The sequence below is a fragment of the Typopeltis vanoorti genome, chromosome 2, assembly GCF_054136105.1.
Source record: "Typopeltis vanoorti isolate ZY-2024b chromosome 2, IOZ_Tvanoo_1.0, whole genome shotgun sequence".
Lineage (NCBI taxonomy): Eukaryota > Metazoa > Arthropoda > Arachnida > Uropygi > Thelyphonidae > Typopeltis > Typopeltis vanoorti.
The window spans coordinates 171461705-171474544 of record NC_143550.1 but is presented as its reverse complement, the minus strand read 5'-3'; the positions used below and the strand labels follow the sequence as shown (position 1 = coordinate 171474544).

The window sequence follows — 12840 nt, the reverse complement described above, 5'->3', positions numbered from 1 at the left end:
TAAGTTATGAATCTGGAAATTTTGTTCTAGAGACCAGCCATGATACTTTTTTTAAACGAATTCAGACCTATAATAAGCGGAATGGTGTTTTTTCACTGAGTGATAAAAAAATTCATCTGTCACCTAAAACCATTCACAAAGCATTCATGGTTATAGTGGAATCAAATTTATATCTGTTTAATGGTGAGCAATTTATTAATTATTAATGGTGGTATGAAAAGTTCTCTGCCTTGACAATAGATGGCAACACTGTCGGCATGATTTTTTTTCCAAGTTGGTACATCTGTCTTAAGCATCCATGTGAAATTGCAAGTCATTCCATCAAGTAGTTTGTTTTATACAGCTATCTGAAGCAAAAGTTTTGTCTGTATCCCTTGAAATGGATAAACTTGAGTATCATGTGGTTATAAAATTCTCTGATAAAAGATAATAAAAGTTTATTGGTACTCTTATCCTTCGTTTTCAACAATTAAGAAATGGGTGGTGAATTTAAACGTGGGCGTGCCAGCCTTGAAGATGATCCACATGGAGGATGTCCAAAAAGTGTAACAACACCAGAAATCATTGATCAAGTGCACGATATGGTATTGGATGACCGGCGAGTCAAAGTGCTTGAAATTGCTGAGACTATAGGCATTTCAAAAGAACGTGTAGGAGATGTTTTGCATGAAGAATTGCAAACGAAAAAGCTTTGCGCAAGATGGGTGCCGCACTTGCTCATAGCAGATCAAAAACACACTCGCATGAAAATCTCTGAACAGCGTTTGGTGCATTTTAACAAGAATGAAATTGATTTTGTGCTTCGATTTATTACTGTGGATTAGACTTGGATTCACCATTACACACCAGAATCCAAACAGCAATCAAAACAGTGGACAGAAGTTGGTTCCATCAGCAGAATAGATCATGGCATCAGTGTTTTGGGATGCTAAAGGCATTTTGTTTATTAATTATCTTGAAAAGGGTAAAACAATAAATGGGGATTATTATTCTGATCTTTTAACCAGACTAGATGAAAAAATTCGTGAGAAAAGACCCAGTTTGAAGAAGAAAAAAATCATCTTTTATCAGGACAATGCACCTGCCCACAAAGGTGTTTTGGTATTGGGAAAATTAAGCGATCTGCACTATGAATTGTTGGAACATCCACCCTATTCCCCAGATTTGGCTCCTTCTGACTTCTATCTCTTCTCAAAACTAAAACTCTTCCTCACTGATCAGCGTTTTTCATCGAATCAAGAGTTGATTGCAGCTGTAGAGGGGTATTTTACAGATCTTACTGAGAACCACTACAGGACAGGATAATGGCACTGGAGCATCACTGGAATAAATGTATTAGTCTTAAGGGAGATTATGTTGAAAAATAAAAATAATTTTGAAATTATAAATTTGTTTTTTAATTGTTAGTCCAAGAACTCTCCAGATTGCCCTCGTGTGTGTGTGTGTATTAGTAAAAATAGGGAAAAAAATTCTTAGCCCACCCACAGTACAAATGTACTATAGGTCTACAAAAACCTTTCATGGGTGGGAACCACATAAAAAATAAATTGAATCACTACTTATGCACTTTTTATTTAAACTTTTAAGCATATTCCAATTAAACTAGATGAAATGAAATGCTTCAGAAATATATATGATTTGAAATTGCCCATGATAAGTTGAAGATTATTATTGAACTCACCCATTAACCACTGGAAAAAACTTTATGCTTAAAAATTATAAACTTATTTTTTGATTTATTATATTGATTTGTGGTTTTTTAATAACTAAAAAAACCAATAAATTGTGTTCTTTTTAAAGATTAAGTTTGATAGTTATTTTTTAATCTAGTTTACAGCCCAATCTTGCTACACGTGAAAAGCAGTTAGAAGCATGGAAGAATTTAGTGCTGCTTTACTACAAATCTCAGAGAGAATACCTTTTGGATGTTACTGAAGTGGAAAATAGCCCACTGTTTTCTAATAAATCAATAAAACGTATCCTTTTAGAATAGAGATTAGTATAATATGTTATTTATTATTATTATGTAACACCTCCAGGGAATCCAAAGACTAATTGAGGGAGAGCACCTATTCTACAACTCTTTCTCCACCACTCCACCAACCTCAATTACCTTCATTATCTACACCAATGCCATCTACCACCACCACCACTAGTATTTTCACAGACAATCACAAACATCCATCAGTTAAAAACATTCTTGTTCAGTGTTGACATCTATATATAATATTGTACATTCTTATCCAAATATTGCAATTTCTTCTAACATAGAAAAGTTGAAAGTGAGAGGAGACAAACATGAGGCTTTCTCTAGGCATTGTGTGAAGGTTATCTAGTGAAGAGAGGAGGTGTAAAGAGTAAATTTTTTGCATATAAAGTGGTGGGTGAGTGGAATGTATTGCCAAAATATGCTTTCAATGCTTGGCTCATTAGACATTATTACAGCAACCCTCCCTGAATGCATTAGACTCATCATAGGAGGTTGCTGTAATAAAAAAATAATATATAAAAATTTGAAAACCTGCATGCATTAGGAATATAATTCATTTATTCTAATATTTTGTTAACTTTTTTTTTTAATGATAACGTCTCATCATCATGGGTTGAAACCAACTTTGAGTGTAGGATACTTTATAGGATTTAGATAAGCTTCAAAGCTTGTTTCTGAAATCAAATGTGTTTATTATTATTATTATTATTATTATTACGGGTATCTCCATGGAGTCAGTAGACTCATCGCGGGAGACCCAAACTAGCAAAACAATATCTGTCATATCTCTTCTTGAATTCATTTACAGATGAAGAGCTCACAACAAAGTCAGGCAATGAATTCCACTCATTCACCACCCTCCAGGCAAAAAACCTTGTTCTGACACCTTTGTTAACCACACTCTTCTTTAATTTCCAGAGATGACCTCTTGTTCTTCCATCACTATCACACAGCTGAAACATTTCCCCTGCATCAATCCTATAAAAACCTTTTAGTAATTTGAATGTTTCTATCATATCCCCTCTTCTTCGCCTATCAGCCAATCTCTGCAATCCACAAGCTCTCAATCTATCAATGTAGGGAGCATTTTTTATATCACTCACCAACTTGGTCACTCTTCTCTGAACCCTCTCCACAGCCTCCTCATCTCCAAGGAATCCAGGTGACCAGACCTGAGCACAGTAATCCAAATGTGGAAGTATCAATGCTTTATAAAGGGGAATAATAACCTCTTTATCTCTGGATGTCAGTGTGTTCCTCAACAACCAAGTAATCCTATGTGCAATCTTGGACACCTTAGCAATGTGTCCTCTGAACTTCATCTCCTTATCTACCAATACCCCTAAGTCCCTAGCCTCATCAATCTCTTGGAGTACCTTTCCATCTATGTAGTACACAGCTGGTAATCTTTTAATCCCAAAATGCAAGACTTTACACTTTTCCACATTGAACTGACATCCATTTTCTTTTGCCCATTTTACCAGCTTATTTAAATCCTTATTTAAATCCTCCTGCAAACTTTCAACATCAGCTTGATTTTTTATTGCACTACACAACTTTGCATCATCAGCAAACAACTGAATATCTCCCTTTAAGCCGTTTCCTATATCATTTATATACAAATTAAACAACATTGGCCCAAGCACAGAGCCCTGAGGCACACCACTGGTCACCTGCCTCATTCTGGACTCGGCTCCTCCATACACCACCTTATGGTATCTCTCCCTGAGCCATTCTCCTATCCATATCACCAATTTAATATCCATTCCCATCTGCTCCAATTTGCATAACAATGTTCTATGGGGTATCCTGTCAAAAGCCTTAGCAAAATCCAGAAGTACCACTGTGTAGCCAGTTCCTTTGTCCAACTCTGATGTTATTCTATTATGGATAGTTAATAGATTGCTAAGGCAGGATCTACCTTTAACAAAACCATGTTGGCCTCTATAGAGTATCATATCCTGATCCACCCATTCTTGAATTTTGTCTTTAACCAACTTTTCCAATACTTTTACCACTACTCCTGAGATGGTGATTGGTCTGTAATTCAATACTGCAGTTTTAGAGCCACCCTTATGCAAAGGAACCACTTTGCCTAACTTCCACTCCCTAGGGACCATACCAGAGTTCAAACTTAAATTAAATATCCAGGTAAGAGGGGTTGACAATTCATTTGCACATTCACGCAACACCCGAGCTGATATTCCATCTAAGCCTACCGCAGTGTTTGCATTTAAGTTTCGCAATATATTTAATACCTCTGATTCTTTAGCTTCAATTCTCACATTAGGTATTGCTATAGGTATAGAGATATCCTCACTTGAGTGATAGACTTTTGAGAAGTGATCACTCAGTAACTCGACTATTACATCTGATTTTGTCACCTCAATACCATCAGCACCCACTAAGGTTATCCTTCCGAAGTCATTCTTCCTCTTACTTGCCACATAGCGGAAGAACTCTTTGGGATTACCCTTGATCTCTTTGGCTAAGGTCTTCTCATAATCTGATTTAGCTTTTCTTACTATGCTGGTAACCTTCCTAGCTTGAGCCTTGTACTGCTCATGGGTATCCTGATCGCCTTTCTCCTTGTAAATTCTCCATAACATTTTCTTTTTTTGTAGTTCAAGCTTGATACTACTGCTCATCCATCTAATGCCTGCCTTGTTTGACCTCCTGACCATGGGGACACAATCTGATATTGCTTTCCTCAGATACCCACTGATTTTATCCCAAGCACTGCTAACATCTTTCCCTTGCAATATGTTCTGCCATGGGATGGCTGCAAGCTCACTCCGAAGCTTGTTATAATTGCCTAACCTGTAGTTTCGTACATACCCCTTCTTAATAGAAAAATCCACAGATTTTGCAACCTTCCAAGTCAATACCACATGATCGCTTTCACCAACTGGAGGTAACGAGGTCACCTTACTTATGCACATAACCTCTGAACCAATAACCAGGTCCAACACTCTCACACCACGTGTCCCTTCAGTTACGTGCTGTTTCAAGTAATTATCTCGTAGCAGATGTATGAACTCCATTTCCTTTTTGCTACGTGATATTTCCTCCTTCCAATTGATATCACCATAATTAAAATCCCCCATAATAATCACTAAGCCTTCACTCATTGCACTAAGTTGCTGATGCATGAATTCAATATCTCCCCCTGTACTCCCTGGCCTATAGCAGCATCCAACTGTATATTTGGTTGCGTTGGTCACTATTTCGCACCAGACTGCCTCAAATGAACTCTCATTCACATGTCTATCATCATGATATACTACTTTCTTTGGCTGCAACACATCAGCTATCATCAACAGTACTCCTCCTCCTGTTCTATCTTCTCTATCCTCCCTGAAAATACTGTACCCATCACATTCAATTCCAGTGACCACATCTTCTGCTGACAGCCAAGTTTCACTAATGCCTACAACTTTTGGTGAGATTTCACTGACTAATGCCAAAAATTCTTCTCTCTTATTTCTAATGCTTCTAGCATTGGTATACAAAAATTGCAGATTCCCTCTAGATCTTGTACCGGCTTTAGAACTGATATATAAGTCACTAACTACCGTAGTCCTATGCCGATTTTTTCCCCCTCTCTTCTGCAATTTATTCTGCCTGTAAGGATCAATAAATACACAATCAGTGCTAAAGTTTCTCTCTCTTACACTCAACCTTTTCAATATTAGTTTCCCTGCCCAATAACTTCAACCTGTTCAGAAAACAATAACTTCTTCAATCTCTTATGTCCTTCCATGTTAAGATGCAGTCCATCTCTAGCATACAACTGCCTTTTTCCTTCAAACACACTCCAAACATCAACAAACTCCAGACCTCTTTTTCTGCACATTCTTGCAATCATATCATTCATTATCATTGCTCGTCTACTTAACTCGTAATTGTCAAAACGAGGCAGCACACACACTATTCTCCCATTGACACTTTTCCTCTTCACAATATCTAATAATGTTCTTAAATCTTTTCCTACCCGATTTATACTACCTCTCAGGTCATTCGTACCCACCATAACTATCATCTTGTCTGTTTCATGCCCTCTCTTTATTGCTAAAGCCACTCTTTCTATTGTACCATCAGCCAAGCACTCCTCATGCATACCACTCTCCATACCCTTAATCATAGAATCACCATATATTTTACCACTATTAACTTCATTCAAGTTCACACTCATGGACTCATTCTCTACACTATTCAGCATGACTCTCCCAGCTTCATTACTCAACTCTCTATTACTTACCCCCCCACTCTCACTACATCTCATTTCTTCTTGGCCACTTGTGGTTTTATTATGTTGACTCCCAATCACTCCCATACTATTTATTACTGAATCATTCACCAAAGACTCACCCATATGTAATCCTGTTCTAGTTACTTCAGCTAAAGTAATCTCTATAGTCCTAATTTCTCTGTTTAACACATTAAACTCAGCTTTAACTTCCAGTATCTCCTTACCGATCACTTCCACTTCCTCATGAAGAAGATGAAGGTCATTTTTCATTTTCATAAACTCCCGCCGAAGTTCTTCCGCTACGGTCCCGATGTCAGCTTCCATTCCTAAACGCTCCAGCCTATCCCGACACTTCTCACATACGTCGACATTTTCTTTCTTTTCATTTTGCCAGACCGACCACAGATCCTTCACATTTTTCGGTGCATACATGTAGCAGTTTCCGCAACGCATCCATTGCGAAAAATCTAACGCTGAGCCAGCCTTTCGTGTAATAGTAGAAGTCCTGCGCGCCGCTGACGTACGTTTCTTGTTGGACGCCATCTTTACACGTTGATATAGTGAAACAAACGGCAGTGAAAACACAATATATACAACACAGTTCTAAACAATAATACCACTGAAGGACACTTGTTTCTAACCGATGCACAATTTTAGCACAATTTGTGACAGAAAGCCACACTATATTTAACTTTAAAAACACGTTTTCTAGACTAGCTTAACTCGACCGCCACATTTACCAAGGACACTCAATATTATTAATATTATTATTATTATTCAGGCATCTTCATTGAGTGCATAGACCCATTGGGGAGGACTAAGCATTTTACTATGTACTAACAGCATTTTGAACCCCATTCACCAACACAGTACTTACAACTTACTCGATGTGGTGACCTATTCCACTCATTCACTCTCCAAGCAAAAAATCTGGTCCCCACACCTTGCTCAGTTTTCAGTGATGACCCCTGGCTCTCTCTCATTAGTCATTCACTGCTCATGTGCTTTCTGATCACCTTTCTCTTTAAATTCCCTCCACAGTCTTTCCTTTTTTTTTTCTTTTTTTTTTGTAGCATTCTTCAAACACCCTTTTACCATCATCATCATCATCATCATCTTCTTCCTTATACCCTCTTTTACCTTGCGGTATCGAGGGTCCATTGATCATCGGACCTCACTCCGTTTACAGGATAAGGTGGTCAGCCTTATGCCCCGGTGTATCCTATGGCCTGTAGTGTTGGGTTCTCAAGGCCAGTTTGCCTGCTTTGCGGGATGAAAAACCCCAGAATAAACTGGGGGAAAAACCCTGCTGTCCACGCCCAAGACTGGCTAACTTGGCTATGGCTGAGGAAGATCCTTCAGCTCCTCACGTCACCGACGGGAATCGAACCTAGGACATTCCTTCCCCAGGCATATGGTTGCGAAGCGCATAGCCACCAGGCTAACCGTGCGGACTACGCCCTTTTACCATTAATTTCTTATCCCTGGGCACTACTGCAAGCAATCTCCTGAGAATTCCACTTATATTTCTTCATAATAGAAAATTCCACATGTGTAGCCTCCTGGATCAAAACTAAATAATCACTCTCTATTCGACAGCAATGTATGAACTTTCTGCATCCTAATAATCTTACTAACATCATTAATCTTGCACCTGTAAAGCACAATTATATCATGCTCTCATTAAGCACTTCTCATCATGGAATCTCCATACAGAATTCTCTCCTTACCCTCCCTTTGTCACTTGTCGAGTATTCCTTTCTCTTCCCTCACATCTCCTTCTTTCTCAGCTACCACTCATGAGATGTTTATTGCAGTCTCTCAAGCTCACACTTTGTCCTGTGAAGGACTCCTAATACTCATTTCTCTCATTACAACTAATTCTTCATATCATCCATGCTGTCATTCTTATGCTGGTTGCTTTTACTCTCTCTTATCCTCCATTTCTCATATTTTTGCACCTATTCTTTGTTATGTCCACCACTTTACTCTTATCCTTTTTATATTACACTTCTAACACTCTGTTTCAAACCAAAGTTTGCTCACTATCAATAAAGAATATGTTTTATGCTGCGCTGTACCAAGTCTCAAGTTGAACTCTTTGAACAGAGGATTTGGGTGCATTGCTCTAGTTTATAACAGTGTTATGTGTTTCACTATGAAACATACAATATAAAGCTTAAATATATCGAAGAGGATGTGAATCTAAATGAAATTATATCTGAACACATGTCTAACACAATTTCTAAGCAATGGCTAGTTTGTTTTTTTAATAAGAGAAATTTTTTTTCTAGAGTGTACTAATCAGGAGGTTTTACCAACTGTCACCTATTGGTCCACCTATCAGCAAAATAAAATTATTATATTGTCCAGTGTCTCCAAATTTTTTTTGTCGCATACCCCCAAGACAGAAAAAATAAATAGCGCGTACCCCCAATTGATTGAGAGAGTTTCTTTGGAGGAAATTTTTTTAACCATTTTTCCATTTTGTGAGGGTTAATTTGTAAAATTTAAATATAATTCATTTACTATTGATAATATCAAACACTTTTAAAAAATGTAAGCAATTTTGATAATATTAATTCACTATTACTAGTGTAAAAGTAAGCACAAAAAGGCATTGGAATTGCACAGAAACAATATATACTAAAATATCATTAAACTTACTACTAATAGTCAAATAATTAATACAACTGTGGTGTCATCTGTAGATAGCAGGATAACTAAGCAATTTTCCTTCTCTAGTTGGGCTTGTCAACACTAGGATGCTCTACAAACAATGGCAATGATAAGAAGTAAGAGATTTACTCCCTATTTTTAAAAAACATGACAGCTTTGCCATGGAAGATTGTCTGCAAAGTCGCCCAATGTGCACTACTCGCAAATTTAAGTTTACAGGATCTTTATAACATCTTTGTCTGTATTAGATATATGTTTAATTGATGAAAGAAAGTATTATTCTTTATCTTTAATTAATTACTTAAATTTTTTCTATCAATATAAAACTTTTTTTGACATACCTCCACATATCGACTCGCGTATCACACTTTGGAGACCACTGATCTAGTCATTGAAAAGAGACATACCAGACAATGTTATGTATAAATGCTATATGGTAAGTTATGTTTAGCTCCTCTGTTAATTATATAGGAATGGTGACCAAATTTTGCTGATACAAACAGATTCATTACTAGGATTATCAATGTTTATAATAGCTTCAGCTGCATTCTAAGTCTCACAAATTCAAAACTTTAATCTGTGCATGTAATTATAGCTGCCTCTTCACTTCTTGGATCTGAAAAGGGAGGGAAATGCACATATTCTTTTTTTTCTTTTCTTTTTTTTAAAGAGCTAATGGCACACTTGACTAAGCTGAATCTTGGAAGTCTAAACTGATGATGGAACTGATGTTCTTGTCGCCCAGTCCTAGTGTATGTTTAATTTCAGTGAAATCTAGTTGGTCTACAGATACTAAATCCTTTGCCTACATTTCACATTGTGGACCTGTTAGTAGTAATGGATATAACCAGTAGCAAACAAGCATTTATCCAAATGGCTAAATGGTTTCCACATTTCTCAGTGGAAAGACCTGTGCTTTGTAGTATTGGCACTACTAGGGTGGAAATGAATTTCATTGCACTTGGTGATATATGGCTTTTGGTGTTGTGTATACTAAAGAGCAGTCCCCCTGATTTTTCTTCTGGTATGCCTTACGAAGCATCGTTTAGAGTTAGACTTCATGGAGAGAACCAACATTTTCTCTCATTGAAAGTACCATCTCAAAATGTCATTCTGCAGACAGATTCAACAAACTATGCAGTATGTTGATAGATTTTTTAGATAGGGTTTTTTTTATTAATATTTTTAGATAAGTAGTGCTAGTAAGGGAAAGATTTTGCTAATTGTTAGGCTGATGTGAAGGAGTGGGAGTCAGTGGCATCTTCTAGGGATAGGAAAAGTTATTAGTTTAGGGATTTTTGGTAATCTGTATATCAGAGAGAGGGGGGGGGGTTAAAAAAGCTAGTTCGAAATTGTGGCCAAAGCTCATAATGCACAACTTAAACTTCCATTGTTGAAAGTTTATTTTTCACTTGGTTAGACTATAATAAATTTAGTTTAATCCTTTATTCAAGTGTGAGCAAGCAAAGTTTGCACCTGAAAATATCTTCAGGACTGGGGTAAGGTAGTACAACACCGGACAACTCATAGCAAAGGTGGACTAAGCTAACATTACTCCTATCTCAGTATCTCCCATAATGCAAAACACATCTCCTTGCAGATATGTATAATGTTATGCATTAAGGGAAGGGCCACAACCCAGACTAGTTTCGACCTTTATTGAGGTCTCTTCAGTGGGAGCCAGGCCAGGAAGTGCTAGATAGAAGCAATAGCGAGGTCATCTTTACCTATAGGAGTTGCCAAAAGGTGTGCCACCTTTTTATTAAATTACTCTGGATTTAGAGAAAGATGTTGAAAGTTTATTTTTCACTTGGTTAGACTATAATAAATTTAGTTTAATTTATCCAAGTGTGAGCAAACAAAGTTTGCACCTGAAGAGATTTTACAGCTCATGCCAAATGAGTGAGAGAATTTGGCTTCATCTCTAAATCCAGAGTAATTTAATAAAAAGGTGGCACACCTTTTGGCAACTCCTATAGGTAAAGATGACCTCGCTATTGCTTCTATCTGGCACTTCCTGGCCTGGCTCCCACTGAAGAGACCTCAATAAAGGTCGAAACTAGTCTGGATTGTGGCCCTTCCCTTAATGCATAACATTATACATATCTGCAAGGAGATGTGTTTTGCAATGAGTGAGAGAATTTGGCTTCATCTGTAGATGCTTGAGTAAGGATGTCCAGGTGTGTGTATGTGTGTACGGAATAAGCTGCCAGTGAGTGTTTTCAGAGAAAGACATGATAGGTATTTAAGTGTTATGTAATCTGGAGATGCCTGAATAATAATATTGTTATTATGGAGATAATAGGATTGTTCAAAAGAGTGGATTTGGCCATTATGTTATGTAAAAATACCTGAGAAAAGGGAATCTTTTAGTTTGTAAAAATTAGACACGTGTAAGATATTCATAAGGATTATAATTGAAAGAATGAAAAGTACCTTGATAGATGTTAAAGATTAGTGTACAAAACTCATAATTCAACAGTCATTGAAGGTTATCTAGCCTATATATAAATTTAATAGCTTTTGATGACATTTTTATAATGTAGCAGTAGGAATACTAAATTGGCAACTGTTAAAATATTGGGATATCAGAAAAAAAATTAACATAATAAAAATATTTGTACGAGATATAAAATAAAAAGTATAAATTATAGAATATGGTGTTTCTGTAGCTCATTCAGCGCAATAATGACAAGCCTTATTCATCTGTTTTAATAAATGGACTCTTAAAAATTAACCCTAAGCCATAAGACTTTCATCAGTAATGGATAGTAAAATAACTCTCAACAAAATCCTGTATAACATCTTAGCCAAGAGAAATGCTGACTATAATTTGGAATTAGCTATTCAATTCAAAAAAAGGAATTTGAAAAAAAAAAAAAAATTGGTAGGTGTTACAAAAGTACAATCTCTGAATGACTTTCAAATCCCCTTCAAAAGTTGGGAACTTCTTAATTTCTAAAGATTCTGTTCCCTTTCTCCCATTTAGCTCACCAGGAAGTTGGATTTCTTACATCAGCAAAACAGGAAGTGCTATCTTAATAAGAAAAACCAAAGGCATTTTGATAATCCATAAAAGCTTAATGGTATAACTAATAAGAAGAGAAAAAAATACATTTATTAAACAATATTTTTTCCTCTTGGTGTTAGTTATACCATTAAGCTTTATTAGGGATAATAAACAACACCTAAGCCTTTCTGTACAAAGGCATATTAATAACTAAACTCAGAAAAATCGAGTCTTTTTGGAGCATGCCACTGATACTAAACCAATATTGATTGTTAAGAAACCAACTGTTACACCATACCAAATACTGGTACAACAGAAAGTTTAAGGAAATGTGAGAGCTCATTATCAAATTTCCCAGTCTAAATAAATATGATGATTTCAAAAATTTGGCCACGTTATCTGATCTCATTTTCCACCATATATAACAGAACTTCAGCTTGAATAATAACAAATAAGTGCCCTTACTATATTATTAGGACAGTAAATGTCACTTTTTTCAATTACATTATTATTATTATTACAGTAACCTCCATGGAGTCAATAGGCTCATTGTGGGAGGTCCACTCAACTAGCAACACATTTATCATATTGAACCTTGAAATCATTTACGCTCCAGCAATGTATTCCACTTACCGACAACTCTCCAATAAGAAATCTACTCCTCACACCCTTCTTCAAAACATCTTTATACAACTTCCAGGAATGGCCTCTTTTTCTTTTCATCTTACTATCCACTCTTTTTATAAATCCTTCTGTATTAATCTGTTAAAATCCCTTAACCAACTTGAAGGTCTCTATCATATTCTCCTCTTATCTGCCAAACTATTATCTGCATTCCTTCAACTGCTCTGCATAACCAACACTCCAGAGTCCTGATATCAGTTTGTTTATTTGTTTTGGGATTCTCTC

The 12840-nt window shown here is 36.5% G+C and overlaps 1 protein-coding gene across 1 annotated transcript in view; it reads left to right on the top strand.

Moving 5' to 3' along the window:
• The window catches only part of Vps25 (vacuolar protein sorting 25), an 80872-nt gene that overhangs the window by 11790 nt on the left and 56242 nt on the right, over positions 1-12840 (top strand). Inside the window, exon 2 of the mRNA XM_090409598.1 lies at positions 1831-1976. Within this exon, the coding sequence (XP_090265724.1) occupies positions 1831-1976 (146 nt within the window). The remainder of the gene's footprint in view (positions 1-1830; positions 1977-12840) is intronic.